The following is a 25063-nucleotide window of genomic DNA, read 5'->3' as shown; positions in this document are numbered from 1 at the left end:
GATACAAACTTGCCAACTTCACACACTTTCAAGTTGTGTTAAGTCTTGTGGTTGGTTCCTGGATGCTCAGGTAAAGGGGTGTCATGCATATTGAGGCAGATGTAGAGCTTGGCTCTTTGATTTTTAGTAGATAAATTAGTATTCATGTGATATCCCTTCATAATTTTAGGGAATTCAAACTGATGAGAAAGGTCATATTATAGTAGACGAATTCCAGAATACCAATGTCAAAGGTGTCTACGCTGTCGGGGACGTGTGTGGGAAAGCTCTTCTTACTCCAGGTAATGCTGCTTCCCCTGTGTGCTACATAAAACTGTTAAGCTTTTCACAGTCAAATCCACTTCAGCAAAGTATCTTCATATCATCAAAATGGTAAAAATGTATTGACATGGATGTTGATTTGGAGGCCTGACATTTTCTGAACCATATTCAATTTTCCTTAAAAGACTTAAGAAAATGCTTAGCAATAGGGACCGGGGCTGTGGCTCAGTGGTAGCACACTTGCCTGGCAAGTGTGAGGCACTGGGTTTGATTCTCAGCACCACATATAAATAAATAAAATAAAGATCTGTCAACAACTAAAAAATATATATATTAAAAAGAAAATGCTTAGCAATGACCAAAGGTTTTGTGTAAATGATATGGTCACCCTCTGAAGTCTTTGAGTCACAGTTTTGTGTTGTGACAGTGGAAATGGCTTTTGGAAGAAGTCATTTAGATTAGCCTTATAACTGATTCTCCTTCATTCCCCCATCTAGGACCTCAACCCATGTCCTGAGTTAAGGATCACATTCCAAGTTCTTTGTCTTACACCTTTATCTAGTTAATGATGTCATTCCTTCAGCTTTTGATCCATCTTTCTGAAGGACTTCATCAGATTTTCTAAAGTGCCCTGGGGATGTTGCTTCAGGATGGAAACCTATCCTGTTCCACACCCCAATCCTTTTATTTGCTTTAGAAGCTCTCTTCCCCCACCACCACCTGTATTTATTTTTTATTTTGTTTTGTATTGTTGGTGGTAATTTCTTTATTTTTTGTTTGTTTGTTTTTTGGTACTAGGGATTGAACACAGGGGCACTCAACTACTGAGCCACATCCCCAGCCCTATTTTGTGTTTTATTTAGAGACGGGGTCTCACTTAATTGCCTAGTGCCTTGCCATTGCTGAGGCTGGCTTTGACTTCACGATCCTCCTGTCTTAGCCTTCCAAGCCGCTGGGATTACAGGCGTGTGTCACTGCACCCAGCTTTTTTTTTTTAAGGCAGGGTCTCACTAAGTTGCCCAAGTATATGTGATCCTCCTAAGGTAAGCCTCCCAAGTAGCTGGCATTGCTGGGATTACAGGCATATGTCACAGTGCCTGGCTCCTAATTTATTATTTATTTATAACTTTTTATTTTTGGTAATAGAGATTGAACCCAGGGGTGCTTAAACACTGAGCCACATCCCCAGCCCTTTTTATTTTGAGCCTTGCTAGTGTGCTTAGGGCATGGCTAAATTGCTAAGCCTGGCTTCGAATTTGCAATCCTCCTGCCTCAGCCTCCCAAATTCCTAGGATTATAAGCAAGTGTCACCATGCCTGGCTCTAATTTATTTTTTAATTAAATTTAAAAAGAGAGCGAGAGAGAGTGTATATATAACATGATTTGAAGTATTTATACATTGTGGATGTCTAAGACAAGCTAGGTAAGGTATGTATCACCTCACATGTATCTTTCTGTTTTGTTTTGGTGAGAACACTTTAATCTACTCCATTAGCAATTTTCAAGTATATAATATATTGTTATTAACAATAGTCGACATTTTACAATAGATCTCTTAAGACTCAGTTGTGGGCTGGGGATGTGGCTCAAGTACTCGCCTGGCATGCGTGGGGCGCTGGGTTTGATCCTTAGCACCACATAAAAAATGGAATAAAGATGTTATAGCCACCAAAAACTAAAAAATAGATATTAAAAAAATTCTCTCTCTTTAAAAAAAAAACTTAGTTGTGCTGACTAAAAAAAAAAAGTTTCTAGTGTTGGGGATCAGATTTAGGTCCTTGCACATTTTAGGCAAGCTCTGTGATACTGTTATACCCCCCAAACCCCCAAATGTAAGACTGTTAGGAAAAAAAAAGAGCTAAGGAGAATAAACTTCTGGGTTTTTGTTTTGTTTTTTTCAGTGCTAGGGATTAAACCCAGGGTGTTGGGCGTACTAGGCAAGCACTCAATCACTGAGTTACCTCCCCAGCCCTTTTTAAAATTTTATTTTGAGGCAGGGTCTTGCTAAGTTACTTAGGCTGGCCTCAAATTTGTGATCCTCCTTACCTCAACCTCCTGAGTAGCTGGGCTTACTCACCTGGCAAGAGTAACCTCTTATGTTAAAATATCTTACTGTGAAATGAATATGGTTATGAATAGAATCAGAGATGTGCAAAACTAATTTGTTCCGTTAATATGTATCAGGGGGCTGGGATTGTGGCTCATTGGTAGAGTGCTCACCTAGGAATTGCAAGGTTCTGGGTTCCATCCTCAGCACCACATAAAAATATATAAATAAAGGTATTTAAAAATAATAAAATAGATACTTTAAAAAATATTGTATCAGAAAGCTAATATCATCACTAAATAGATTTACTGCCAGATGTTTGGAAACTTACCAATGTAGCTTGTTTTTCTGTTTTTGTTTTGATAGTAAATGGTAAAGAATTCTTATATGTCAGTGTTTTGAATTGTTAACTAAAGCTTGATACGTTTTCTTTGCTTTATCATTTTTTCAATCTATATACATACACATTTAAGTATCTATTTGTTAAAAACAAGGTTGTTCCCTTATGTAAACACAATACAGTTTTCAAAACGAGAAAACTTTATTATATCATGCCAGATAGATAAATAGTTAGTAGAACAATTGTGCTGTTAAAATGAACAGTAAGGGACTGGGACTCAGAGGAAGAGCGCTTGCCTAGCATGTGTGAGGCATTGGGTTCGATCCCATGTAAAATAAAATAAAACAAAACAAAGGTATTATGTCTACTCACAACTAAAAAATAAATGTTTAAAAAAAATGAACAGTAAGATAAACACTGATTTTAAAATGTCTTTGTAGTTGCAATAGCTGCTGGCCGGAAACTTGCCCATAGACTTTTTGAATGCAAAGAAGATTCCAAATTAGACTATGACAACATCCCCACTGTGGTCTTCAGTCATCCCCCTATTGGGACGGTTGGACTCACAGAAGGTAGGTATTTAAAACAAGGTCATTTTATTCCTTCTGTTCTCTTGTTGGCCCACGAAATCTTTCTCAGCCCCCAAATTACACTCCTTTTTTGGTTAGTCTCTAGGTACAGCTCCAATTTATTCCTCAGCTACTAATATTTTGAAAGTATGGTTTCTTTTCTCCACACTACCCTGTTTGTCTTTCTGATGGTTCTTAGCTTACTTATTTGAACTAATTTTAAATTTAAACAAAAATTGCAAAAAGAGTATAAAGGATTCCTATATATCTTTAATAATTTTGCTTTATCATTTTTTTCACGCTATATACATACACATTTAAGTATCTATTTGTTAAAAACAAGGTTGTTCTCTTATATAAACACAATACAGTTTTCAAAATGAGAAAACTTCAATTGATACAGTATTACCTAAACTTTAAATCTTATGCAAATTTTGCCAATTATCTAATGTCATTTTCTACATTTTTTCCCTCAAGTCCAGAATTTAGTCCAGATGATGTATTACCAGTAGCTTTTATACCTCTAGAGTATCCTTTAATCAAGAGACAAAATTCTTGAGCCTGTCTTTTTTTTTTTTTTTTTTTTTTTTTTTTTAGTGCCATCAACATTTATTTTGTAGAATGTCCTTTATTTTGGTATTGTTTGATACATCTTGTGATTTAACTTAGGCTAAGTATTTCTGCCCAACTTTCTTTTTGATAGCTCAGTTTAATTATTTAGGTTTTTTTCTTTTTTGATAAATGCTTTTTTTAATGTGTATTATAGATGAGGCTGTTAATAAATATGGAAAAGATAATGTGAAGATCTATTCAACCACGTTTACCCCAATGTATCACGCAGTGACCACAAGGAAAACTAAATGTGTGATGAAAATGGTTTGTGCTGACAAAGAGGAAAAGGTATGAAAAGAATTCAGTAAGCTAAACAATGCTTTGTAAAGTTGACAGGGATGCTGGTAGTTTCCTTGTCTGGGACAGGAGATGGGGGAGACCAAGTAGGTAAGCTTACGGGTTCAACTAGGCAGTTCCACTTTATCAACTATATATACATATTATATATATATATAATATACACACATATATACATAATATATATGTCATAGATTATGTGTATATATCATTTGTCCTTCATAGTGTTTTATTTAGAAAGAACTTTGCATTTCTCTTAAAATGAGGATAAGGGCTGGGGATGTCACATGTTAGGCAAGTGAGCAGTTGCCTCACATTTGCAAGGCCCTAGGTTTAATCCCCAGCACAAAAAAAAAAAAATGAGGATCAAAACCCACCAAGATGGGGGCTACGGTTATAGCTGAGTGGTGGAGCACTTGCCTTGCACTTGTGAGGTACTGGGTTCTATCCTCAGCACCACATAAAAAATAAGTAAATAAAATAAATAAAGATATCCATCTTTAAAAAAAAATCCTTATTTAAAAAAAAAAAAAAAACACCGAGATGAGCTGGGGCTGTAGCTCAGCAGCAGAGTACTTGCCTAGCATGGATGAGGCACTGGGTTCGATCCTCAGCATCACATAAAAGTAAACAAATAAAATAAAGTCATTCCGTTCATTCACAACTACAAAAAAAAATATTTTTTTTAAAGGAAAAACTGGACTGGGGTTGTGGCTCAGTTAGAGCTCTTGCCTTGCATGCATAAGGCACTGAGTTTGATCCTCAGCACCACATGAAATAAATAAATAAAGGTATTGTGTTCAACTACAACTAAAAAACAAAAACAGCTATTAAAAAAAAAAAAAAACACCAAGAGCTGGTCAACATTGACCAGTAGACCAGAATAGATAGGAAACAAAATAGAATAGATAGGAAACAAAATACTGGTAAAGGTTAGAATATAATATAATTTTGAGTTTAACATAAAATGGTGAAATAGTTTATTCGGCCATTTTTTCTAATTTATGCCTTTAAGTTTTTGAGAGCCTGCTAAATTATTCTTGGTGTCTGCACCATTTTATATCCCCTGCACCCCTGTAATATATAAGGTTTTTATTTTGTTCACTCCTTTGCCAACAATTGCTGTTGTCTTATCTTTTTCATTAACAGCCATTCCAGGTGGGTGTGAATTGATATCTCATTGTAGTTTTGATTTGCATTTGAATCAGTTTTATTTTGACATTAAAAAAATAGGTTGGGGCTGGGGGTATAGCTCAGTTGGTAGAATGCTTGTCTCACAAGCATAGGGCCATGGGTTCAATCCCTAGCACCAAAAAAAAAAAAAAAAAAAAAAGGTTTAGGACTGGGAATATAGCTCAGTGGTGAGCACTTGCCTAGCATGTGTGAAGCCCTGGGTTCATTTCTCAGCACTGCATATGAATAAATAAAATAAAGGTCCATCAATAACTAAATAATAATAATAATAATAGGGCTGGGTTGTGGCTCAGTAACAGAGCACTTGCCTAGCATGTGTGAGGCACTGGGTTCAATTCTCAGCACCACATATGAATAAATAAAATAAAGGTCCATCAATAACTAAAAAAAAAATAATAATAATAGGGGGGCTGGGTTGTGGCTCAGTAATAGAGCACTTGCCTAGCATGTGTGAGGCACTGGGTTTGATCCTCAGCACCACACAAAATGAATAAAAAATAAAGGTACATCAACAACTAAAAAATATTTTAAAAAATAATAGCAGTTTTAATTTTGGTCCTAAGCCAGACTATTAAGCTGTTTCTAGTTAAATATTAAAATGGAACTTAGCAATACTGCTTAGAATGAGGATCTTCCCCACCCCCTGTGCTGGGGATTGAACCCAAGGGCTCAGGCATGCCAGATAAGCACTCTACTGGTAACCTCTATCCCCCACCCAACTGTTAGGAATGAGAATGTACTTTTGTTTGTTTGGGTGGTTTTTTGGGCAGGGGTAATCAGTATTGCTTGGGACAGTGGTTTATTTTATTTATTTATTTATTTTTAATTTTATTTTTTTTATTGGTTGTTCACAACATTACAAAGCTCTTGACATATCATATTTCATACATTAGATTGAAGTGGGTTATGAACTCCCAATTTTACCCCAAATGCAGATTGCAGAATCACGTCGGTTACACATCCACAATTTTACATAATGCCCTATTAGTAATTGTTGTATTCTGCTACCTTTCCTATCCCCTACTATCCCCCCTCCCCTCCCCTCCCCTCCCCTCTTCTCTCTCTACCCCATCTACTGTAATTCATTTCTCTCCTTGTTTATTTTCCCATTCCCCTCACAACCTCTTATATGTAATTTTGTATAGCAATGAGGGTCTCCCTTCATTTCCATGCAATTTCCCTTTTCTCTCCCTTTCCCTCCCATCTCATGTCTCTGTTTAATGTGAATCTTTTCTTCCTGCTCTTCCTCCCTGCTCTGTTCATAGTTGCTCTCATTATATCAAAGAAGACATTTGGTATTTGTTTTTTAGGGATTGGCTAGCTTCACTAAGCATAATCTGCTCTAGTGCCATCCATTTCCCTGCAAATTCTATGATTTTGTCATTTTTTATTGCTGCATGGTACTCCATTGTGTATAGATGCCACATTTTTTTTTATCCATTCATCTATTGAAGGGCATCTGGGTTGGTTCCACAGTCTAGCTATGTGAATTGTGCTGCTATGAACATCGATGTGGTAGTATCCCTGTAGCATGCTCTTTTAAGGTCTTCGGGGAATAGTCCGAGAAGGGCAATAGCAGGGTCAAATGGTGGTTCCATTCCCAGCTTTCCCAGGAATCTCCAAACTGCTTTCCAAATTGGTTTAAATGAAGATTTGGATATTGTTTCCAACTTCTGTTATCAAAAAAGAGTATAGTGTGTCTAATTTAGTGTGAGCCAAAACCCAGATATAGTCCCTAATTTACAGAATTCAGCACCCCCAAGGACTGACAGAAGCTGAGAACCAGAGCAGAGGAGGAGGGTGGCAGCAAAACAGAGCTTGTTATCTCAGTCCTGATGGCTCATTCATAGCCTAAGATTTCTTGATATTGGTCAGCAGGATCCCTGCTTATCGTGTTATACAAGTTATTTCCTCATGTCAGCCATCATTCATTCATTTGATGAGTATTACTTGGCAGTCTTCTAAAGACTAAGTAAGACCTGCAATATGGAGAGGCAGAACATATGAGGTTCCTGCCATCACCAGAGACTCTTTGTAAAATCAGTTGGATCTTAGTAGACCTTGCTGTTTAATGCACTCATGATATTTGATTTGGGATTTTGTTTTGTTTTGTTTTAAATTTATACACAAACCATCTTAATAATTTTTTTAAAAAAACTTATCTTATTTGGGGCTGAGGTTGTAGCTCTATGATAGAGTACCTGCCTAGCCCATGTGAGTCACTGGGGTAGATCCTCAGCACCACATAAAAATAAATAAATAAAGGAAGTGTGTTCATCTATAACTAGAAATACATTTTTTAAAAAAACTATCTTAATTGGCTTTATTTTTTAATTAAGAATCAGGTAATACCTTGTTCCATAAAATAGAATGAGAGCTCCTATAAGTTGGACTTTTGTAGACAAAGGCTAAAGAAAATAGAAACAAAGAACAAAAACCATATTGTTCATTTCAAAGTTACTTTTCTTGTGAAACAGAGATGGGGAGACAGATAATAGGAAAATAACTAGTTAACATTAGGTTATTTCAGTTACCCTTGTATAAGGATTAAAGTAGGAAACTTCATTTTTTGCCAGTGGAGCTGGTCTACATCTTAACCACTTAGTTGTTTATAGAACTTTATTTATTTATACGCAGTGCTGAGAATTGAACCCAGTGCCTCACACATGCCAGGCAAGTGCACTTCCGCTAAGCCACAGCCCCTATCTTAACCATTTTTAAGTGTACAGTTCAGTAGTGTTAAGTGTATTCTCTCCCCCCACCCCCCCAAATTGGTACTGGGGAGTTAACTCAGGGATGCTTTATTACTGAGCCACATTTCCAGCCTTTTTTTTTTTTTGAGACAGAGTCTTGCTAAGTTGCTGAGACTGTCCTCAAACTTATGACCCTCCTGCCTCAGCCTCCTGAGTTGTTGGGATTACAGGTGTGCAGCACCACACACAACCAGCTAATTTTTGCTTTTTAATGGAATGATAAATATATTATAGAACTGTTTGCTGAAGATAGACAACATATTGAGAAACTTCATGGTGAAATTTGATTAGAAACAAATGCTCTTTACATCCTTCACATAGCCAAACAGCATATTTGGATCAAGTACTTCCCAAGTGCCATCATTATGTTCAGCCATGGGGATAGAGTGGGGAGCAGAAGCAGAAGGGATCCCCTTCAAGTAGTGGTTAAATTCTGACTATGATAGGACCATGACAGAGAACTATTGGCACTGAGAGTTCATGCGATGGAATATAGTCTGAAAGACACTACTCTATGGCTATTTTAATCATTAGCTCTTAAGAGAGGGAGAACAAACAGAGGGACACATTGTGCAAAAGAGAACATGGTTGGTACATGGGACAGAGTGAAGAGAACCTGAGGAATAGCTGTTTGATATGGGCTCGAGGAGGACATTGAAGCAGGCCTGTCCAGGGTCACAGTGCTATGCCAAATTAGGATTAAAAATATTCTAAGGGATTGGGGATATAGCTCAGTTGGTAAAGTGCTTGCCTCGCATGCACAAGGCCCTGGGTTCAATCCCTCGCACCACAAAAAAAAAAAAAAAAAAAAAATCTAAGTTTTTTTAGGTTTTTTGTTTCATTTTAGTTTTTGCCATGCTGGGGATAGAATCAGGGTCTCATGCATGCTAAGCAAGCACACTGCACTGCACACCCAGCCTATAGGGTTTTTTAATGTCATATTTCCTCTCATGACTGTACACCAAATAAATAATTTCTCTTTCATAATTTCTTTTTTCCTTAGGTGGTTGGGATCCATATGCAGGGAATTGGTTGCGATGAAATGCTGCAGGGTTTTGCTGTTGCAGTGAAAATGGGAGCAACGAAGGCTGACTTTGACAACACAGTTGCCATTCATCCTACCTCTTCAGAAGAACTGGTCACACTCCGTTGAGAACTTAGAGACTTCTGTGGCTGGCAGTTGGGCCAGTGAACCTTCTGAGATGAACCAATCAATCACTTTTACTTCCTGTTCCAGTTTTATATATTTCTTTATTTTAATCAGGATCTTCTGATAGCGGAAATTTTTAGTAAAGAAAGTAACTTATTTATGTAATCAGAAATGTGTTAATCCAAGGTTGATTTTCATTTGATCCTATTTCACAATAATTAATGTTTTAAAGTTGTTTTATTAACAGCTCTGTGCTAATGTTTTTTCTAGCCTCATTCCAAGTATAAAACTATATGAAGTACAATGAAGTTAATGTGCTTGAATGAATATAGCTTCCTAATTTTATAAAGGAAGAGGATGGCAGCTCTTCACATTTAAGTCATGCAAGTGCACAGAATCTATATTTTTTTGAAGCCAGTACTGTGTTCTGCATATTGCAAAGCTGCTTCAAGGATGTGACTGTTCTCTAATCCCCTATTTTTTTATTCTTTTAAGTGATTAAAAATGGGTTTTGTTCTTTTTTTGAGATGAAGTGCATCAAATTTGGGAAGGATTTGAAGAGACTGGTTAAATATGTGAGAGGCATTCTAGAAGTCATTCTTGTTTTCTGTAATAGGTGGATTCGGATACTTCAAAAATCCTTTCCTCTGCCAAGAATTCATAGCTCAGTAAATAATTTCAACATTTGTAAATGTTCCTGTCATTTTATTATTTTCTGACAACTGTTCCAAACATTCGAAAATAACAGCATTTTCTTCTTATAAAATTTATTATGAACTTAATCGACACTGGTTTATTTTCTAAGAATATTTTACATTGAGGGCTGGGGCTGGGGCTCAGTGGCAGAGTGCTTGCCTAGCACGTATGAGGCACTGGGTTCAATCCTTAGCACCACACAAAAATTTAAAAAAATAATAATAAAGAAAATGCTGTTCATCTACAACTACAAAATTTTTTTAATAAAAAAATATTTAGATTGAAAGATCAAATGTCAAAAAGTGTGCGGAAGAGAAGAGGTGTCTCCTAAAAGTAAAGACCAGAGAAGTTGGGTATAGTGGTGTACACCTATAATTCCAGTTACTTGAGAGATTAAAGCAGGAGGATCACAAGCTCAAGGCCAGCTTGGGTTCTGAGGGTTTATCGGTGGTAAAGCTACTGCCAGTGGTAGAACCTAACAAGACCTTGTCGGAAAAAATTAAAAGGACTGGGAATGTGGCTCAGTGGTATAGCACTACTGGATTTAGTTCTTGGTACAAATAGATAAATAAATACCAGATGTATAAAAGAAATCTTAAGCAGATTGATGATTGATTTAGAAATAAAACCCAAGCAATTAGGTTTTTAGCATTTTATTTCCATTGTTTTATCAACTAGGTAAGCTGGTTATACTTTTCTGTGGTTTTCATTAATGATAAAGTGCTACTGGATTTTTTCATTAAGCTTTTCCTAAATGTCTTTCTGAGTGGTCATGGCCAGTTGCTACGCTCATTTCTTAGTTAGACCCAATACCAATGAAAGAAAAGTATTGCATTAGTAACTAAGTTATGTGTTTGTGGTATAGCAAGAAAATAGGATCCCAAGCCCTGGACATTGATTGGGTCCCTTCCTTTTCCCACCAGCCTAAGATAGGGGGCCAAGCTTCTGGGCTCTACTGGATTTCTCACTGCACAGGTCTGAAACTTGAAGTGTGCCTCTGCTAGGAAAAGGGACTTTCCCAGAAGTCACATCCATTCTAATATCATGCATTATTTGTTTTGTTTTTTGGTGCTGGAGATTTTTGCTCATGCATCGCATGTACTGTACCACTGAGTTATACTTCCAGCCCTAACACCATGTGTTCTTAATCCCATATGAATCCTCTTTGTGCTGCCTGTGTACTATTTCCATAGTAAAACAGCATGAAAATAACTACTCAAGTCCCAGCCCACATTCTTACCAAATTCTTGAGAACACCCAGGACTTTGAAGTGTTGTGACCTCACAGCCTGTTGCTCAAAGCACTGGGGAATAAAGATACTCAAGTCAGCATGTTGTATGATGTGTAGCGCATTGTATGTGCTCAGATATTTTTTAAAGAAAAACATCCTTGCTTTGAAGTAACCTTGTACATAGTTTAGAGAGAAGACATTTCTATACTATTTCAAATAGGACAATTAAGGACAGAATGACCAAATGGTTTATTGACTAAGATGGGACACTTTTGGTTCTGAGGATTTATCGGTGTTAAAGCTACTACCAGTGGTAGAACCTAACATTCAATACCCTAGGTTTGATCCCTAGCACTGACAAATTAAAAAACAAACAAAAAAACACTTTTTAGAGGAATAGAACTCAGTGGTAGAACATAGGCTAAGAGGCTGTGTTAAATCCCCAGCATTCAAAAATAAGCACAAATAGGCACAAATTGGAACTGTTCCAAACAAATGAAATACTCATCTAGTTACACATTATTAGGTAAAAGTATCCTAATGTGGGAAAACAGGAAGGCTTTAAGGAGATTAGGATTGAGGGGCTGGGGTGGTGGCTCAGTGGTAGAGTGCTCGCCTAGCATGCATGAGGCACTGGGTTTGATCCTTGGCACCACATAAAAACAAACTAATGTATCCACCTAAAACTAAAGATACTTAAATATTTTTTTAAAAAAAGATTAGGATTGAAATTTGGGGACTATAGAAGAGAAAGAGTAGATAGAACAATGTAGGCAGAATTTTTTGTATTGCAGCTTAACAAACTACCTTAGCTTAAAACAAACTTTTTCTTAAATCTCATGATTGTGTGGTCAAAAAGTAGATCAGGTTTCAGCCAGATAATCTTCTGTTGGTGTTAACAGAGGTCATCAGGTCGAATTCAGCTGGGCTGGTCTGCAGTCTTTAAGTTATTTACACTGTCAACTTTGTCGGGGGTGGGGATGAGGGAAGTCTGGCCTCTGCCTGGCCTCTGCTGGGACTGGCAACCAGAATGCCTACAGAGCTCTGAGCTGCCAGAGAATGTTCTAAGAACCCTAGGCATATGCTGCAAGCTTTATGACCTCACCTTGAAATTTCTAGAATGTCACTTCTGCCACATGATAGTTGGCTAAGTAAATCACTAAGGCCAGCTCAGATGTGAGAGGAAGTAAATTACACTTCACTTCTAAAAGGGAAAAGGTAAAGAATTTGCAGCCATCTTTAATCACTCATACCTGGGATTTTATAAGCTTAACATCACCTTTGTGTGGCTTTTCTAGTGGTTTTGTTAAAGTATGTTTCCATAACAACAAAACTATCTTGTCATATGTGAAAGGAAAGTAACCAGAGATCTTTATTTGGCGGTGTCTGATAGGGAAGGAAGAGAAAAAGAGTATAGGGAAAGAGAAGAAAGGAAGGGAGAGAGCAAAGCCAGAGGGAGAGAGAGAAAGGGGCGGGGGACAAAGTGCAAGAGGAAGATGGAGGGAGCCCGGAAGGAAAGAGTTTTTGTTTGTTTTTTTGAGAGAGAGAATTTTTAAAATATTTATTTATTTATTTATTTTTGTTTTCGGCGGACACAACATCTTTGTTGGTATGTGGTGCTGAGGATCGAACCTGGGCCGCACACATGCCAGGCGAGCGCGCTACCTCTTGAGCCACATCCCCAGCCCCCAGGAAAGAGTTTTTATAGCTAAAATCTAATGGGGTCTCTGAGTCTGCAAGCTGCCTTGTTGGCATACAGTGATTGGATCATACAGTAGTTGCTAAGGGTATCATCTTCTGCCCTGAGGCGGACTGGATAGGGGTCCCCAATGTGGGTTTGTGTTGCATCAGATGGGTGGGAGTTGTGTTCAGCCTTGAATGGGGTTGAGTGTTCAGCCTTGAGGCAAACAAGCAATAAAGAACCAGATGGATGGGGATGGAATTCAGCCTGCAGCTAACAATATGGTAGGTCCATGCTACATGTTCACCTTGTGAATGTCATTTTCCACTTTGGTCAATCATTTCTGTCTTCTATGTTGTGTGACAGTATCATTTCTGGCATGTGATGCAGCAAGTTTATATGCAAGAATACAAAGTATGTTACTGCCGGGTTTCTGTTCTCACGACCAAAAGGCTCAGGGGTCACTCCAGGTAAACTGGGCTAACTGGGCTGCACAAAATAACCACACAAGAGACACAAATACCTTTTTCTTTGGGGTCGCTTTGACGGCTTCTCTGACCTTAAGGTTACACACACACACACACACACACACACACACACACACACACACACGCTGACCCTTTTTATTGAGGAGAAGCTATTCAAATGAGGCAAGGGGTCAGGTTTCAGGGGACTGAGACTTATCTTCATGATGTGAATATATTAGCAGGCTGACTGACATCTGGGTAGGCCACACACCCAAGGCCACAGTAAGAGAAGGGACACACACAAGGCACTTCCATGGAACATTCTATCCCAAACAGGGCAAGGGGTTATATAACAAAGGAACAGGTGAGCATAGCTTCACCCATGGGGCTGTAGCAAGACACATCCATACACGAGACACCGACCCTGGAACCCAAAAAGGGTGGGGAAAGCTCTGCCACATTTCTGTGACTGAGCGCCTCAGCACCCAGCCAGGGAGTGTGACTCAGTCACGTGCAAAGTTGGTCTCCCACATGTTACATGATTTTTTTTCATTTGTTCTTTTGATATACGTCACAGTATAGTGTATTTTGACATACATACATGGAGTATAACATTCTAATTCTTGTGGTTGGACATGATGTGGAGTTTCACGTATATGAACATAAGAAAGTTATACCGATTCTTTCTTTCTTATTCCAATTCCCTCACCCTTCCCTTCATTCCCCTTTGTATAATCCAGTGAATTTCTATTTTTCTCACCCCCTGTTACATGATTTTATTTTTTTTAGTTGTTGACAGACCTTTATTTTATTTTTATGTGGTGCTTAGAATCGAACCCAGTGCCTCATACATGCCAGGCAAGTGCGCTACCACTGAGCCACAGCCACAGCCCCTGTTAATGATTGTTGACACTAAAATTTGTAGTGGAGAAGAACAAACATTTGAGCCTTTTACCTTTTTGAGAAATGATGTATTAGGGTTCTCAAGAGAAATAGAGTAATATGATGTGAATATATATCTAGACAGATTTATTATAAGGAATTTGCTCATGATAGTGTGGAGGCAGGGCATTGTGGGTCAGCAGGCTGGAGACCCAAGAGAGCCAATGTTTCAGATAAAGTCTAAGGCGATCGCTAAAGAATTCCCCCTTATTCTGAAAGAGTATATTTTGTTCTATTAAGGCCTTCAACTTACTGATTATGGCCCACCTACATCATGGAGGGCAATCTGATTTACCCAAAGTTTACCAAATTAATAATAAATGTTAATCTCATCCAAAAATATCCACTAAGTTGATACAGTAATCATTACAATTCTAATCCTTTTTTTTTTGAGAGAGAGAATTTTTAATATTTATTATTTAGTTTTTGGCAGACACAACATCTTTGTTTTTTTTTTTTTTTTTTGTGGTGCTGAAAATCGAACCCGGGCTGCACACATGCCAGGGGAGCACACTACCGCTTGAGCCACATCCCCAGCCCTCTAATCCTTTTCAATACAGTAATCATTACAATTCTAATCCTTTTCAACTTCGCAGCTCGACATCTTAAAACCATACCTAGAATCCAAATAGACAGTAATAAGGTCATACTGTTACAGTAGAGAGGCCACTCAGAAAACACTCAAAGACCAAATTTAAAACAACTGGAGAGCTTTACTACCTGGCCGGGGACTACTTCCCACAGAGGCTGAACGGGTCTTTGACTGGCTTGAATATTTAAGAGAGAAAACATCCAATGGAATTTCACAGATAGCAAGCAACCAGACTACAGAGGCTGAAAAGTCAGCAGAGCAAGAGACAACCACATCCTGGGTTCGAGCACTGCTGTGGGCATATATCCTGGTTCGAGTACATTTGTAGGGTACGAAGAACAGAAAAACCAATCTTTTTTAATTTATAAGGAACAGCTTTCATTTTGATTTCTCAGAAATAGTTCATATGATAGAAATGGAGTAATGGAGTAGAAATGGAGTCACTATGGCTATGCTTACTTGTACTTATCTACCATAGCTCCTATATTTAATAATTGTCTAACTTAGCTATACTTATCTTGTAACTTAACCTATATTTATCTGTCACTATCTATGACTATATTTAACCTATGGGCACACACACTTACTTGTCATCTTTTATTGTCTATGTCTTATCACTAACATCCTTAAATTCTATGTCTATGTCCTACGTAGACATATATTGTTACTTCTTCTATCCTACAACTACAGCATACTAATGTAACTTCACATCATTAATTCTATAACACTTATTTCTTTATTATCCTTTATTTTATTAATCTATACCTTTTCATCCTAATCTATGATTTATTTCTTATAAACTGTATTGATTAGCTCAGACCATAACAATACTTTCACCTATCATGATGACAACTGTCTTACATACAACACCTATAACTGAAAACTCAAACCCTTTTCCCAGAAGAGGATGCAAAAAGTATGTGGTTGATGTTTATTCTTTTTTAATAAAAATTCTTGAGGTGCTAGTGATAAGACCCAGGTCTTATACATGCTAGGGAAGCATTTTACCCCTGAACTATATCCCCAGGCCATATTTACTCTTCTTGAAATCCTATAATTTAAATTCTGTGATGTAAATTTAATATTTAAATACTGCACAATAAAGGATAAGAATGAAAACAAAGATATCTGATAATGTGTGTGATACATGCTAGCAAACAAAATAAGGAGGAAATATTCAAGACAATTATACTCCTTTTTTTCTGTAACTGATCACATTCTAGCTGGTGCCCCCATACACATTTTTAATTAACGCATTATAGTTGTATATACTGATTCATTGTTACATATTCATTAATGCACACAATACACAGTATAACATAATTTGACAATATCATTCCCCATCACTTTGTAGTTGGTGTTCATGACAAAGTGCCTTAGCTAGTTCTTTGCCTGGGTAGGTGACCCGTACTCTTGTTCCTGAAAGTGTCTGTGCCATTAGTAGTCCAACTTGAATTGGGTTGCTATAGTTTTTCACATTAATGACAGGGCATGATAATACTAAGCCATACCTTAGGGGATCTCCAGTGTTCCACTCTCTTATCTCCATGGAGGAGCAGCTGTCAAACTTCCCCTTGGTGGTCAAAAGCAGACACTGCCAACACTCCAACTCCTTTCTGTGCCTGTGGACTCAGGGACATGAGGAGCCCAAACTAGTTGAGTGGTTGGCTTACCTTCCAGCTCAAGGAAATCTTTGTCATGCTGCATGTAGAAGCATTCCTCCTATTGGAAAGAAGACTTCAAGATCAGCAAATATAATATTACATAAAATGTACTATAAATGTAATATAAAAATATGGAATTATATATAAACAATGTTCTTTTAAAATTTTTTGAATATTTATTTTTTAGTTATAGATGGACACAACATCTTTATTTTATTTTTATGTGGTGCTGAGGATTGAACCCAGGGCCTCATGCATGCTAGGCAAGCACTCTACCTCTTGAGCCACAACCCCAGCCCCCCATAATACAATATTCTTGTTCCCAGGATCAAGGAGCAAAAATTTTTCTTGTAGTTCACTGGGAATAGTACCAAGTGGGGCCACTCACTTCTACCCTTGATTCTTATTTTTTTTTTGTTTTAGGTGGACACAATATCTTTATTTATTTTTATGTGGTGCTGAGGATCGAACCCAGTGCCTCGCGCATGCCAGGGCAGCACGCTACCACTTGAGCCACATCCCCAGCCCCCCCTTAATTCTTGGGCCCATGAATCCTGGCTATGAGCAGAATGGCACTGATAGACACTGAGACAGAGCATATACAGCTTGCTGGACAACTTTCCCCTGCCCTGCAAGGTATTGGCAACAAGCTGGAACTGTAAGTGAATCTTTAAAAGGCTATGCCACTATTTCATCAAGCCAACTACTCCAGGATGGTGGGGGACAGTATATTCCATGACCAAAGATCCATTCCTGTCAGAACCCGCTGACAATCTGTAGTTCCTGATTGGGCTGTAACAGCAGAGATGCTGAAAGAAAGACACACACACACACACACACACAGCCAGTAGGAATGAGCACCGCCTTTACTTTTTCTCTTTTTCTTTTATACAGCAATGTTAATTAAAACAAGGAAAAAGAAAAAACATCCTTTCAGCAGCTTAATCCTTTCAAGCATGGATAAATATTCTCAGAAAAACTTTGTTTATGGTCACAGTGCTCCGTATTTCTTATCATTTAACTTGTGGTTAGTTATTTCCTGGCAAGTATATATATATATAATATATATTAATAAATATAAATTTATATATATATATAAATTTTACACTTGGCAGAACATTCTTTTCTTTTATCTTCTTAAGACAGCAACAAGGACACAGTTCAAAGAGTTCATAGTTTCTCACAGAACCCCTTGTTTTGCTAAGTACAGCAAAACTTAACTGTGTGCGTGAGCACACACATTGCCATACTTTATTTGCTCTGAAGTGAGTTCCTTGATTAGAAGAATGATGGTAGGTGAGTAATTCTATAAATCCATGGATGGCAGTTTTGGCAGAAGTCTTGTGTGCAGGAAGGCAAATCTATCCTAAATGTCTATTCCAGAAAAAAATACAATAAAAGCAGTTCAATGTAATCAACTTGCCACCAGGAAATTGCTTGATCTCTCTGGGGAATGTTGTCATATATTGCTGATCATTGCAGCTGGCAGATCGGGCATTCAGCAGTGACCACAGTCAAATTAGCCTTAATGAATTTTTAAAAAAATATTTATTTTTTAGAAGTAGTTGAACACAATATCTTTATTTTATGTATTTATTTTTATGTGGTACTGAGGATCGAACCCAGGGCCTCGCATGTGCTAGACAAGCGCTCCACTGCTGAGCCACAACCCCAGCCCAGCCTTGATGAATTTTAAGTCTATGTCACTGAGCCCATGCATATCCTTCATCCTTGTCACAATGGCCACTTTGTTCATGAGCACTGGGGAGTGATAAAGGTAGCTAGGGAAAGAGGCTGGGGTCTATAAACCATGTCATCCTATCCATTTGATTACTGAACTCCTCTGCTGAGGTCACTTGTGTGTTGATATGGGACACAAATATATTTTTACCCATTCAGAAAGGTCAATTCACATAACTTCCCCAGATTTCCTTGAAACCAGCTTATTTGTGTTTTGGTTTTGTTTTTATTTGGGGGACAAGGGATTAAACTCAGTGGCACTTAACCACTGAGCAACATCCACAGCTCCCCTTTTTTTAAATATGTATTTTTTAGTTGTAGTCGGACACAATATCTTTATTTTACTTTTGTGTGGTGCTGAGGATCGAACCCAGGGCCTCGCATGGGCTAGGTGAGTGCTCTACCGCTGAGCCACAATCCCAGCCCCCCAGCCCTTTTTAACTTTTATTTTGAGATAGGATCTCTCTAGGTTACTCAGGGACTTGCTAAGTTGCTGAGGCCAGCTTTGAGCTTGTGATTCTCCTGCCTCAGCCTCCTGAGCTACTAGATTATAGGCATGCACCACAACGTCCAGCCCTTGTCACCAGTTTTCAGTCATGTTCTTCCCAAGTCTCTGACGACAGCCCAGACTTGCTATGTTCAATTCTCCCAAGCAAAATGTACAACCAGGTGCCCTGCTTGAAGTTCCGCCTGCTGGAAGGATCTTTCCTCACCACTGTCCTTCAGGGATGCTCTCCAGAGGAGCTGCAGTGCTACTGCTGTCTACTAGCAGGTTGTGCCTGCATATCCTGCAGAAACCTGTAAAACAGGCTGGAGTTTTCTCCTTTTTCATCAGATCAGAGGAAACGTGCCATTAGGTCATTGATACAGGCTGGGAGAAGGTAATGTGGCAGGATCAAGGGTATTTGAGCCATTCCATTTAATTTATTTGTGCCTTGAAGACCTGCTCAAGACCAGTCAAATATACCATTTCTACTTGATGATAGAGTGCTGGTGTATGCACCCAATTTTATTACTTGGTGCATCAGATAACACCTGGCTTATGATGGGCAGTTCAGATTTCACAGTGACCCATGGTTAAACCTTCAGCTTCTACTTAGACCCAATACCCAATAGCAATTCAGGCGGAAAACAAAAAGTTATTTCTTCAGGTTGGGGATGTAGCTCAGTGATAGAGTACTTGGCTAGAATGTGCAAGGTCGTGAGTTCTATCTCCAGGGAGGAGGAGGAGAGGAGGAGAAAAAGAAGAAGAAGAAGAAGAAGAAAAAGAAGTAATTCTTTACAGAGGATGGTAGGGCTTTGCTTCAAAATCCCAAGGGCTTGCACTTGTAGTTCACCTCAAGAGGCCTTTTGAAGGCTTCTAGGCTTCTAGCAAGTTCTCTGCCACTGGCAATTCACACACCATTGGATCTGCTGGTTTGTACAGCCCAAGATGTGGAGTACCTTTCTCATCAGTCTGTTGCAGAACTTTCTCTTGATCTAGATTTAGCAGAAAAAAAAGCAGTTTTTTGGGTCACTTGGTAAATGGGCTTGAGTGACACATCAAATGAAGAATATGTTGCTTTCAAAATCCAAAGAGGCCTGCTTGATGTTGTGACTCCTTTTTGGTTGTAGAAGGTCCAGAATCAACAACTTATCCTTTACCTTACAAAGGGTATCTCTCTACATGCCCCATACTAGTGGGACCCTAGACTTTTCACTTCGGTAAATTTCCCATTCCCTGGCATGTAAATATGCTATCAAAAGAGTTGTTAATTCTTATGCTCTAGATCCTATCAGCAAATGCCTTCAATTCAATGGACCAGTGTGATTATCTTGAAGAAGGGAAAGGCCAGGGCCCTGTGAACTAAATTATGACAGGCTAGAGAGTTGATGTGTTTCTGAGAAAAGACAGTGAAGGTGTGTTTCTGGTCTTACCAGATGAAAACAAACTTCTGGTGGCCTTTATTGATAAATATAGGGAAAATGCATTTTCCAGATCAACAGCTGCACACCAGGTACCAGGGGAAGTGTTAATTTATTCCAGTAATAAAACCACATCTGGTATAGCACTTGCAACTGGAGTTCCCACCTGGTTATGCCCATGATGATCTATTGTCATCCTCTAAACTCCATCTGTCTTCAAATGGAGGCCAAACAGGTGAGCTGAATGGGAACATGGTGGGAGTCCCCCATCTGCTTTTTTCAAGTCCTTGATGGTGGTACTAATTTGGGGAATCCCTCTAGGGATGCAATATTGCTTCTGACTTACTATTTTGCTAAGGAGAGTCAGTTTTAGTGGTTCTACTTGACCTTTCTCATCATAATAACACTCATTCCACAGATCAGGGGACCAATGTGGAAATTCTGCTAGTGGCAGAATATGTCTATTCTAATTATATATTCCTGAACTAGAGAAGTACCTACAGGATGGGTTCTAGGATCCACTGGGCCCACTGAAGACAGACCGGAGTTAAAATTGCATAGATCACCTGACCTTAAGCTCTTACTCTGACTGGTGGAACACAGTAACATTTTTGTGCCTTGAAATTAGTGTCAGTTCAGACCCTATGTTCCTGAAAATTTGGATTATTTCCTTTTCCCCAATGCACAGGTTAAAAATAATAATTCCTTTTGGGAGAGGATGGGAGAAAGACAAGTTTTTGTGGTGTAATAGGGTCCTTCCTCAAGGGAACAGTCCTCTGCTTCATTCAAGGTGTCTGGGTCTATAAACTCAATCAAATTCAGGAGTTGATTGAAGGGCTATGACTCTCTGTTTTAGGTTTCTATCTATACTTCTGTTCACTTGACCTAGATTTCTTCCAATTATACATAGAATGTAAGGTTTAATAGCTTGTCCATCTATTTCACTTCTAGAAACACCATGAGTAACTAGTTGACGCCATAAGTCAGGCCCTTCTGATTAACTGCTGACTTTAGTATCCATTATAGTAATCACACCTACTTGCCTTTGGCAATTAGTTGCTGCCACTTGGCCCCGTCACTCTAGGATCCTAGATGTTCAATTAGATTTTATGTGCAATAAGAGAAGAATATGACTTTTCCATGTGGTGTCAGATTATTCTTGGATGTCAAAGGCTTTTTTTCTTAGGCATTTATTGATGACTTTTTTTCTTTCTTTCTTTCTTTCTTTCTTTTTTTTTTTTTTTTTTTTTTTTTTTTGTGGTGCTGGGGATTGAACCCAGGGCCTCCCATACTGAGCCCTTTTTATTTTCATGAAATTATGTCAAATGGATGGAGCTAGACACCATTATGTTAAGCAAAATAAGTCAAACTCAGAAGGTCGAAGGTCATATGTTTTCTCTCATATGTGGAAGCTAGAGAGGAAAAAGGGGAAAAAAAGGTGGGAGTGGAGCTCCTAAAATTCAAAGGGAGGTCAGTAAAAGAAAGGGACCAAGGGGAGAGAGGTGGGAAGGGAGAGTCGAAGTGCTGGGGTGTGATATTGGCCAATTTATGTTGTTATATTGTGTGGATGTACAGATATGTAATAATAAATTCCATCATTATGTACAACTATAATGCACCAATTAAAAAATATGGAAAAGTGGGCTGGGGTTGTGGCTCAATGGTAGAGCACTCGCCTAGCATGGGTGAGGCCCTGGGTTTGATCCTCGGCACCACATAAAGATAAATAAATAAAGGTATTGTGTCCATCTACAACTGAAAAATATTTTTTAAATGTGGAAAATATACATTTTAAAATATTTTACCTATTTTTTATTTGTTCTAATTAGTCATACATAATAGTAGAATGCACTTTGATACATGATATATAGATGGGGTATAATTTCTCATCCTTCTGGTTTTACCTCATGTAGAATCCCACTGGCCATACTGTTATATATGTACATAGGGTAATAATGTCTTATTTATTCTACTGTACTTCCTACCCACATACCCCTCCCCCTTCACTCCCCTCTGCCTAATCTAAAGTAACTCTATTCTTCCCTAGCACCCTCCCTTTATTGTGAATTATTATCCACATATCAGAGAAAACATTCAGCCTTTGATTTTTTGGAATTGGCTTATTTCACTTATCATGATATTCTCCAGTTCTGTCCAGTTACCAGCAATAAGGCTGAGTGATACTCAATTGTGTGTGTGTGTGTGTGTGTATATATATATATATATATATATATATGCGGTATATATGTGTGTGTGTGTTTGTGTAAAATGTGATATATATATACATATATATGTATATATATATCACATTAATATATATTTTATCCATATATCTGTTGAAGGGCACCTAGGTTGGTTCCACAATTTAGCTTTTGTGAGTTGAGCTGCTATAAACATTGATGTGGCTGTGTCACTGTAGTATGCTGATTTTAAGTCCTTTGGGTATAAACTGAGGAGTGGGATAGCTGGGTCAAATGGTGGTTTCATTCTAAGTTTTCTGAGGAATCTCCATACCACATTCTGTAATAGTTGCACCAATTTGTAGTCCCACCAGCAATGTATGAGTGTACCTTTTCCCCCACATCCTCGCCAACATTTATTGTTGTTTGTATTGTTGTAGATGTTCAATAACTAGTTGTTAACTTCAGTGTTTATTAATTATGTTCTTGATACACAGTCCTGGTGTTGGAAATTTAGTAACAAACAGGCTACGTTTTGATTTTATATTGCCATGTAACAAACTACTCCAAAACTCAGTGGCTTAAAATGATAATCATACCTCTATAGATTGACTGCTACACTTGGTCTGGTAACTCTGCTGGGGATCATTTGGTCTGGACAAGCAAGAGAACCTAAGGCATGTTCTTTTCATGGCTGTGGAAGTTGTGTAAGAACTAAATCTTAAATGTTAGCATCCTTTTTTCCTCAAAAAAAGAACTTTGAAATTGAATGTAGCCATTCCTTTGTACATCCCCATCTTAATGTTGAAATTCTGTATTTCTCTAAATTGTTGGATAAAAATACATTTTTATTTTCAGACACAGTCTGGTTAAATTGGCCTCAAACTTGTGATTCACCTGCCTCAGCTCTCCTAATAGCTGGATTATAGGCATGTGCAAAGTATTCAACCATTAGTGACTTTTGAGATTCCAATTTTAGGGCATTGGTAGGGAGAAAAAGTAAAATAAAAATGGTTGAAAAGAAGTCTGGAGGGGCTGGGGATGTGGCTCAAGCGGTAGCGCGCTCGTCTGGCATGCGTGCGGCCTGGGTTCGATCCTCAGCACCACATACAAACAAAGATGTTGTGTCCGCCGAGAACTAAAAAATAAATATTAATAAATTGTCTCTCAAAAAAAAAAAAAAAGAAGTCTGGAGATGTAGTCTAGTGGAATGTTTGCCTAGCAAGGCACTTAAAAAAAAAGTGGTTTAAAAAATATTTCATAGATACTTCATGATGAGCAAGAAGTGACAGAGCAAACTAAAAAAACAATCATTCAAAAGAATTTATTATGTGCCTATGAAGGTTTACTCTGAAGATATCCATAGACTGCTAGGGAAGAAAGATGCTATTTGAAAATGAAAAATTTGTGCATATTTTTACTGAGGAAATGGAGCCAGCCTGCAAGGGGTGGAGATTGGTGATGCTGGCACAATAGAAGGTAATTAAAAGGAATAGATTTTTTTTTTTCAGAGCAAACACTGATTTTTTTTTTTTTTTGTCCTGGGTATTGACCCAAGGGCCTCAAGCATGTTAAGCAAGAGCTCTACCACTGACCCACACCCCTAGTCCCAACACCAAACATTTTTTTAAGGGATAAGGATATATTTATCCTCCTTAATCTCATGCAAACCTCCAAGATAGATCTGTGGTTCCTCAGAGGTACAACCCCAAGTTTGAAAACTGGCCCCAACCTTCTGTTCCATCCTTATCTGCCTTCTCATACTCCACATTCCAGCTGGACTAGAAGGACGACTCATCTATCCAAGCCTACACCCTCTACCTGGCAGGGATGATTTCTTTGCTGTTGGCAGCACCATCTTCTCTCGTTGTCTCTCTTCTGGTACCCTGCTCATCCTAAGAACTTGACCTCTCTCCACAGAGTGAACCCCTCTCTTCATAGACAAAGCAAGTTTTCTGTCTTCATTCCAATGAATTTCAGTTGTGTCTTTCAGATTGCTTTGTCTCACTCAGGCTGATCAATACTCTAGGTTTCTGTAGGGTTGCTTTGTCTGCTAGATTATGATCTTGAAGACAGAAAGTGTGTCTTGTTTATTTTATATTTGTTTATTTTTCCTCACACTATTTTTGATCCTCAAATGTGGAATAAAAACATGCTCTAGGGACAGGTGAATCGGTTTATCCCAAGACGTTAATCTTTTTCTTATTTACAAAGTTAACGCTTTTTGACAGATGTGTTCATTGTTTGACTAATACTTAATGAGTGCAGCCTATGTACCAGGCTGGGTACTAGAGACTTACAATAGATACAACTCTGCCTATGGGAAACTTAACACTCAAGTGTCTAATACCTTTGTCTTTTGGGGAACTATTTAGAAAACCACTATTTCAGTTTACCAAAAATATTTTACCATAATGGTAGTAGAATTCTATGATCAATGCCGAGACTCCTGTCACTCAGTGTTGACGTTCTGGATGTCTCTTCCCCTTGAATGTAAGTAAACATGAACATGAAGGGATATCATGCCTTTTACTATATTATAGAAAAAGGGCCTTGCAAATGTAATCAATGTGATAACACAGCAGTTGAGTAGATCTGTCCTAATTGGGTGAAGTCAAAAAAGAGCAAGTCAGGGAAATTTTAGATTTGAAGACAAACTCTCCTGCTGGTCTTTTTGAAGCATGTTATAAAAAATTCAGGAACTTCAATAGAATGAATCAGACTTAATTTTCCCTTGTTCAT

General features: G+C 38.2%; 2 protein-coding genes across 2 annotated transcripts in view; both read left to right on the top strand.

The window, feature by feature from the left end:
- GSR (glutathione-disulfide reductase) overlaps positions 1 to 10005 on the top strand; it is a 48850-nt gene extending 38845 nt beyond the window's left edge. The window contains exons 10-13 of the mRNA XM_081269635.1: positions 170 to 281; positions 3089 to 3220; positions 3984 to 4117; positions 9077 to 10005. Of these exons, the coding sequence (XP_081125761.1) occupies positions 170 to 281; positions 3089 to 3220; positions 3984 to 4117; positions 9077 to 9226 (528 nt within the window). The 3' untranslated portion in view covers positions 9227 to 10005. The remainder of the gene's footprint in view (positions 1 to 169; positions 282 to 3088; positions 3221 to 3983; positions 4118 to 9076) is intronic.
- GTF2E2 (general transcription factor IIE subunit 2) overlaps positions 1 to 25063 on the top strand; it is a 152893-nt gene that overhangs the window by 19215 nt on the left and 108615 nt on the right. The gene's annotated exons all lie outside the window — the stretch shown is intronic.

The sequence above is a fragment of the Spermophilus citellus genome, assembly GCF_964194105.1.
Source record: "Spermophilus citellus genome assembly, chromosome: 16".
In the NCBI taxonomy this organism is placed as follows: Eukaryota; Metazoa; Chordata; class Mammalia; order Rodentia; family Sciuridae; genus Spermophilus; species Spermophilus citellus.
Note: the sequence above shows the minus strand (reverse complement) of the source record. Positions and strands in the feature narration are given on the sequence as shown.